This window comes from Nestor notabilis, unplaced genomic scaffold, assembly GCF_000696875.1.
Source record: "Nestor notabilis isolate BGI_N333 unplaced genomic scaffold, ASM69687v1 scaffold5453, whole genome shotgun sequence".
Taxonomy (NCBI): Eukaryota; Metazoa; Chordata; class Aves; order Psittaciformes; family Psittacidae; genus Nestor; species Nestor notabilis.
In genome coordinates this window covers 68628-76858 of record NW_009923172.1, presented here as the reverse complement: position 1 = coordinate 76858, position 8231 = coordinate 68628, and the positions used below count along the sequence as shown (strand labels likewise).

General features: G+C 49.7%; 1 protein-coding gene across 1 annotated transcript in view; it reads left to right on the top strand.

The window, feature by feature from the left end:
* Positions 1 to 8039: 8039 nt before the first annotated feature.
* The window catches only part of IGSF3 (immunoglobulin superfamily, member 3), a gene marked incomplete at its 5' end in the record, with an annotated part of 63251 nt that continues 63059 nt past the window's right edge, over positions 8040 to 8231 (top strand). Inside the window, 1 exon segment of the mRNA XM_010011994.1 lies at positions 8040 to 8227. Within this exon segment, the coding sequence (XP_010010296.1) occupies positions 8040 to 8227 (188 nt within the window).

Below are 8231 nucleotides of genomic sequence, written 5' to 3'. Positions count from 1 at the left end.
AGTGCTGTGCAGCAGTAGAATACCAATGCCGTATTGGGGAAAGTAAGGAAGTCATCTGTCAATATAAGGACCAGATCTGAGAAGAACCCAAGGGTGAAAAATGGCTCTGATCTTGGCAAGGGGTTTGGATGTCTGACTGGATGCATAATTACAGCAGAGGTACGAGACCTCTGTGGCAGTCAGAACTTGGGAAGCTAGTCACAGGCCACAGCAATCTATGGTGATTAAAAGAAATGTCACCTCTTTCATATTTATTGAAAACATTTCCCTTAAAAGACAGTAAACATCTGCTGTGGAAGTGAGCGGCTGTGTGACGGAGCAGCTAGGAGAGATGAGGGAAGGCAGTTGTGTTGGAAGAACAAAGAGCTTCACTGGCGGCTCCTGTCTCGTTTACCCGTGCTTTGATATTTCCCTGCTGATTGTGATATTTCCATACCAATTATTGTATAAATTGTTCCTGGCTGACCTCTCTACTTAGCCATCCTTAGTTGGCTCAGCAGTGGGAGGAATTTGAATGAGGAATGACTAGCTTTTCGAGTCGGTTCAGGAAGGACAGTTCATGTGCTGGGAGTGGAGGGATGGTGGCAGGAGTGGAAGAGGAGGAGGATAGGGGATCAGACACTCTTGGTAGCACGATTTGAACATCAAAGCAAAGGGTGAAGAATAGGGACAGTGCTGTTCTGCAGGTGGCTCCAGCCAGCCTCTCAGTACACCGAACTCTGTTGGCATGACAAAAAATACAATAAGCAAAATACTGTATTTTCCCAGAATGAGGCTTTACAGTAATAAAGGGGGGGAGGGAGGAGGGTTACCACATGTTTTCTTCTGATAGCGTGGTTGTTTTCCATCTGGCAGCAGGTTGCAGCGTACAGAGATTGTCCCTGCTGTGACTCATTTATGCAAAAATTAAGCTTGAACCTAATTTTTATTTGTGCATTAACAGGAGACTTCACAAAAAAGCAGGTGCGTGTTGCCAGAAGATTGTCTCTGTTTTGGTGTTGCTTCTTGGATCAGAGTCTCCCATAGAGATTATGTTAGTCTTCAGCTGATGGAAAGTGAGACGGCTGCTTGGGGAGGTGTTCTCAGTGCCTGGTCAATGGTGAGCTTGGAAGAGCCTTTTGAAGCAAAACACTCTTCTGTGCACATCAGTCCCTGCTTTTTCTCTGGACTCCGCAGCAGAGCTAAGTAAGGGGCTGGTCTTGGCAAGAGCCATCTGTGCCTTCCCTGGGTGACAGAAGGAAGAAAGGAAGGGCCATCCCCTGGGAAGCATTATGCCCAAGGGAGGCTGAAAACTTAATCTGAATTGAGATGGAATGTGGGACGGGAGGATATTAACTGTCCTTAAGCAACTTGCTGGAAGCAAAGGCCTGTGCAGGGCACAATGCTCCTGGTTTGGGGTAGGGGGATAGAAACACCGAAGAGGAGCAAGTTGCAGGGGAGCCCTGCTTGCTGTGGTGCGGGTAACTGTGTGTGCCCTGTTAGTTTGTGAAAGCAGCCAATGTGTGAACTGCTGCAGTGCAAAGGATGCTTTGACAGGCTGAGAGAGTTGCGCTGGTTCAGCCTGGAGAAGAGAAGGCTTCGGGGAGACCTTAGAGCAGCCTTCCAGTGCCTAAAGAGGGCCTATCAGAAATTTGGAGAATGACTTTTTATGAGGGCATGCAATGGTAGGACTCGGGGAATGGTTTTAAGCTACACGAGGGGAGATTTAGATTGGATATAAGGAAGAAATTCTTTACTATGAGTGTGGGGAGACACTGTGCCCAGAGAAGCTGTGGCTGCCCCATCCCTGGCAGTGTTCAAGGCCAGGTTGGACACAGGGGCTTGGAGCAACCTGCCCTAGTGGAAGGTGTCCCTGCTCGTGGCAGGGGGTTGGAACTGGATGAGCTTTAAGGTCCCTTTCTTTGGTCCAACTTGGGTCTTTCTTGGGTCCAAACCAAATCATTCAGTGATTCTGTGCTTCTGCCTGCCCTGCTGTTCCCTGCTGCCCACTGGCTGTGAGCCACTGGCTGTGGCATTGCCCCAGAGTGCTGCTGTCCTTGTTCGTGGTGGGTTATGAGTGTATGGGAGGCAGGGGGAAGCCACAAATTAACATCACTGGCTAATAAAGCAACAGCACCCTTGGGCTGGATGAAAACCACTGCCTTGTTGCGGGCACAGTATCCTTTCCTCGCCCCACGGTCAGAGCGGGGTGCAGGAATTACTGCTGCCTCCTATGGCATTGGGCCAGGGCCGAAGGCGCTGAGCACAGCCGGGGGAAGAGTCTGCTGGCACTTGTCTCACCTCAAACCGTGCCATGCTGTGAGCTGGAGATCAAGAACCAGCCGGGGGGTGAGCCTGGCTCCTGAGCGAGCCACGGACCTGCAGGAGGTCAGCAGTTGCCATGGCTTGTGATGCTCTTGGTGCTTGCACCTGCTCTTGGGTTGTGGATGCCCAGAGCGCATCTCGAGCTAGGAAGCAGACACTTCAGCATAACTGCTCTTTAGCACTTATGTCTGAATCATCTTCATTACTGGAGACTTTCTGCCAGGTCCTGTGGTCTGCTGCAGATGCTAATTTGTCACAGCCAAATAGGATTTATGCACGCTCTCCTTCGCTTCCCTGCACATGGGCACTGGCTCCTGCTTCAGTTCTGGGGGTGTTTTGAAGGAACCAGTTCAGTTGGGCATGTTCAGGACAGAGAAGCAGCTGTAATGGTGCCTTTTTTTAACCTTCTATTGTAGTATAGCCAGTGCATATGTATGGCTGAGGGATATGGTCTGTGCCATGACACAGGTTATGTAGGGGCATGAGGACAGCTGTGCCAGTTCAGACCAAGTGTCCTCTACCTAGCTCAGTATCACAAAGCTGTAGGCAGACAGCTGTGCAATTATAGGTTGTTCTGAGAGCCTCCCAAACCAATTTGATCTGTGTATTTACTACTTCTCTTTCAGGTTCTTGTTCCACGCATGTTTTGACCCATGTAAACTTTACATATCCACAGCATCCTTCAGCAAGGATAGCCCCATGTCTGCTATGTGCAGCTGCAAGAACTGCCTCACTTGTTGTAGAACTGAATCTGACCAGTTTTGGTTGATGGCCATTAGGTTTCAAAATAGAAGAGATAGTAAACGGTCAATTCTTGTCCATCTCCTCCGTGGCATACGTATTTGTGTAGACCTTTACCAGATCCTCTTAAAGTCATCATTTTTCCAGGCCAGAGTCTTCAGCTGCTCCATTACTTCTTACATAGAAGCAATTCCCTTATGTTCTGTCATCGTTCTTGCTCTTTTCCAACACTTCCTCAGGAGCACCTATAAATTAAACACTAGTGACAACAAAAGACCCCAAATATGCACCGTGTATTTGTGCAAGGGACAGGGAGAGGGTTCTCTTTGGAAATGTTTTCTGCCAAAAAAAGGGACAAAGTAATTTTTAAAGGAAATTTAGGATTAGTATTATCAGTTATTGACAAATGCCGCTGAAGAGCTAAGTGAAGGAAAACTGCTGTAGAGCAGCAGGGGTAGAAACATTCCCTAAGGCTATGTAATCCATTTGGTGTTCAGCACTGTGAGCCCTGTGCTTCTGGAAGATACGGGAAAACAGACTTTTCTTAATTGCTCTCTGATGATCAGAGGCCCAGGATAATAATCCTTCTAAGACTTCAAGTTCCTCTTCTAGATTAAAGGTCTACTGGCAGTGATTATTGATATCTAAGATACCTTGATGTGACTTGCTCTGGTGCTTTTCGGTGTAGTGCAGGCATAACATCTGGGTGAGGTGCCTGGCTGGCAGGGATACTCAATGCTTCTTTCTTGCCTGTAGATTAGATGGAGAAGTATTGAAGTTCTGTCTGTGATGTGACAAGGGAGACACAAATGGCCAGGTGACTCTGACAGTGCATTTCTCCTTACAGAGCTGCTTTATGTGACTTTAGCTGAGGCAGTGGAGCCTGCTGGGCAGGCTGGTGATGGGGAGGTGCAGGGACCAGGCATCTGCTGGTGCCTGGGTCCTGCATGGTCATCTTGCTGCACAGCCCAGCAGCACCATCCCCTCTTGCCACTGCTACCTCCTTCCCCCATGCACCTTCTGTCTCCCAAATGGGGCCTGTGAGGTGGATAAGCCACCAGAAGCAATGAGAGCTGCCTTGCTCTTAGCTCAGAAGGCTGGGACAATAGCCCTCATCTGTAGGGGATAAAGATTGGGGAGCGCTTCCTCCTTATTGCAGGGGATTTTTTTCCCTTTCAAGAAAACCCCCTGAACAGATGCACAAACCGATCATTTCTTATTAATTTTAAAGTAGCTCTTGGCTTGCTACCTCCTCCGTATCGGCCCTTGCATTGTCAGTAAATTATATTGGATTTGCAATTAAAAGCCAGCTGTGCCAGTGCAGTACCAGCCAAATGCCACCATAACTGTCTCCTGGGTGTCCTAGGGGAGGTGTGGAGCACACAGCTCCTCCTCCAGTGAGCTCTTTGCTCACGTTGAGAGGGAAAGATAAGAGTTGAAAATGGGATCTCAGGCACATTATTTTTGTTAATCAGAATGCTTGCTTGTTAAGAAATGCAGTTCTTTTATTGATACTGCATGTTTGCGGGTACAGCAATTCCCAGAGCTTGAAAACTGCCAAGTACCCTTCACTGTGAAAGTTAACTGTTTGAGGGGAAAACTTGTCATGGTGGATGTCTGTCTCAGGCCGATTGTTTTTCTTCTTGCCTTTCTCAGTGAAAAAGATTTAATGGAGAAGTATCTCTGCTTCTGCTGTGTGGGCTTTTATAAGTGCTGAAAAGCGTTTGTGCCCATCTGTGTCAGAGCAGGAGTTTGCAGCCAGGCAGGGGGAAGAGCCTTGTGGATGTGCTGCTCCTGCCCCTCTGGAGGTCCAGCCCATGTCTCACCTTCCAGAGGCTGAATAGCAACTTGCTGCAAGTTGAAGCAAAACCCCAACTGCTTTGTCTTCCTTCCACACTGGAGCTGGGCAGGGCTTTATCTGGGCTGGCTTCTTTTGTCCCTCAGCTGCTTGGGCTCCTGCAGCCAGACAGGAAGCAAGGAGTTCTTTGGCTGTTGCCTCTCACTTTAGGCTGGATGAGGAAGGTGCAGCAACCCAATGCAAGAGGGAATAGGAGAGAAGGAAAGTGGGTCTCTTCTGAACTTGGAGCAGGACCCCAGGCTGTAACATTACAGGCAAGGTCCCCTAAATCACTGGCAATGGAAGAAAGAAGCCCCGCATAGTGCTGGCCATGAGGGTGGTGGGATTTGACACCTACCGAAAGGCTGCATGTATCAGAGATTTGCGTTGTGGCTCCCCGAGGCTGTGATCTTGGCAGTGAGCTTTGGAAGATTCAATACATGCCTCTGATAAAATTATGGTTTTCAAGTGGATAGTTGGAAAACTCCTCAAAGAATTCCTATGTAAAAGGCATTAAAAGCCTTCAAAACAAGGTTGTGTGCTCAGCTGGGAAATGCCTGAATGGGTGTTATGTGCAACTTTAAATTCCTACTGCTGCATGCTTGCCTTGCGATGCAATTTTAATTGTGCCATTGTATGCACGGTGTTTGTATGCCGTAGCAAGGCTACATGTGCTTACAAAAACTGCATTGCAAGCTCTCTTTAGGTGTGCAGTAAAGATCTTGCCCTTCCTGCTGCTTTAAAAACAGTTCACTTCAAAGGCTGTAGTATTTGCTTTGTCCTTTGGCCTTTACTGGGTGAGAGAAAAGGCTGTGTCTGCAGCTCAGATGCGTTGGTGGTTGTTGTGTTTTAAGCCCAGCCGGTAACTCAGAACCACGCAGCCGCTCGCTCACTCCTCCCCCTTTTTTCCCCCCCATTTCCTGGAGGGATGGGGAGGAGAATCAGAGGAATGTAACTCCCACGGGTTGAGATAACAGCACTCCAGTAACTAAGGTATAATACAAACCACTGCTGCTACCAATAATAATGATAAGGGAAATAACAAGGGGAGAGGACACAACCGCTCACCACCCGCCGACCGATACCCAGCCCGACCCGAGCAGCGATCTGGCCTTCCGGGTAACTGTCCCCAGTTTCTATACTGGGCATGACGTGCTGTGGTATGGAATAGCCCTTTGGCCAGTTTGGGTCAGGTGTCCTGCCTCTGCTTCCTCCTGGCTTCCCCTCCTCTCTGGCAGAGCATGAGACTGAGAAAGTCCTTGGTCAGAGTAAACATTACTGAGCAACAGCTATAAACATCAGTGTGTTATCAGCACTGTTCTCAGGCTGAAAGTCAAAAACACGGCACTGCACCAGCTACTAAGGGGAAAATGACTGCTACAGCTGAGCCCAGGACAGTTGTCTCTAGTGGTATCTTTCCCCAGGATAAAGAGATTGGTACAGCAAACAGTGGGGGAGCGTTTGCCTCCGTTGTTCGTCTCCCTGTTTGTTTCGAACATGGTAGCTTTCCTCCCTTAAATCACATTATTTCATAAAGAGTAAAAAGAAACATAATTTGGAGCAGCAGCAAGCTGAGCCCAAGTTAATAGTTTGAATTGCACTCCATCTGTTCAGCTGCATGGCCTGATGGATGTGCTGAACCCATTTTTCACAATTTGTTTTAAGCTGGTAAGAACCATCTCTCCTGGCTCTGGTCCAGGCTGGCTGTGGAGAAAAACTTCCTATCTGGACATCCATGTCCAGAGGGGGGGATTGAGTCAGTAGTCCCTGATGCCAGGCTACCTCTTCTACCTGCAAGTTGCTAGTTTTTGAAAGGTTAATTTCGTCTCCGGACTTGAACGTTGTTGTCAAAAACTAAAGAGGGGGGAAACCTCCACACACCCTCCACCCCATGTATGCACTCATAGAGGATGAAATTTGCAAACATGATTATGCAGGACAGGCTTTAAATCAGCTTATTGCTGTTTTATGATGGCAAGCAAGCAGTCACAGAAGTCAGGGTGATTGGCCTTGCCATGCGCGCATGCCGCTGGTAAGTCAGTAACCGATGAACACCCACCGTGGTCTCCAGACCTCCAGCCTTTGATGTAGCAACAAACAAGATAGATTGCTGTAATTTATCTGGCCCCTGGAGGGCTGTGCTGGTAATGTGCCATGAGCCCAAGGGCCAGCCATCCATAATCTGTGTGAGAATACAGCGGATCCCGGTCGCCGTGCTGCGGGCTGGTCTTTGTTCCGTGCCACTCGAGTTTGCGTGTGTACAATGCCTGGTGCCGGGTCTCGACTTCCAGCGGCCAGGGGCGGTAAGTGTTAGTGCAATGTGCCCACTGCCTCCGTTCACTTTAATTGGTTTTCTTATATAGTAAATAGACTCCTTTCAAATAGACTTGAGGCGGCAGCGCTGGAAGTGTGGTATTTCCCCGTATGCATTTACAAGTATAACTGAGAGACTGCGGAAGATGTGCTGGGTTTCGGGGAAAAAGAATTGGATTTTGGACCAGCCAAAGCCTCCAGCGGGTTTGCTGATGGAGGGTAAATGTTCACGGTATTGCAGTTGGGTAGCCTGGAAACCCAAGGAGAAGGGTGCGTGGCCTCCTGGCTTGCACATGGGGCTGTCTCCTGGTAGAAGACAGTCTGGCTGGGCTGTGCCAGGAGAAGAGGGAGTCGTCGCTGCTGAATTGGGGAGCCCCAGCAGCAGCTCCCCAGCCACCCGTGTGCACCGGGGTGCTGCAGAGCATCCGTGTGCCACCACCAGTGCCCTCCTGCAGCAACCCCATTCCTGGGATCTTGGGGTCATAGAGTTGGAAAGTCATAGTACTGAACGCAAAGCCATGTCAGCTTGAGTTTCTGGTTTGTTGCCATGTGGTGGGGTATCTTTTGTTCCTGGATTCTTACTGCTACCAAAGAAGGATTTTACATCACCTCAACGCTGCTTCTTTCAGGGGGGTGTCTTAAAAAACATTCCCCTTGAGTCAGCAGGGAAGTTGCAGCCTGGCTGGGAGGGCGCTGGGCTAGAGCCCAATGTGCCAGCTTTAAAATGGGGTATGAGGGTTTGCCTTGCTGAGCGCGGCTGCCAAAGGGGCAGGCCGGGTACCTCCGGGAGGAGGCACAGGGGCTGCCTGTTGGGAATTAACGCCGGGCTCCTCCCTTCCCGCAGGTATGGCCTTGGCCCAGCGGCAAGTGGCGGTGCAGGAAGGGCCCCTTTACCGCACGGAGGGGTCCCACGTCACGCTGTGGTGCAAGGTGAGCGGCTACCAGGGCCCGTCGGAGCAGAACTTCCAGTGGTCCATCTACCTGCCCTCGGCCCCGGAGCGGGAGGTGCAGCTCGTCAGCACCGTCCACCCGGCCT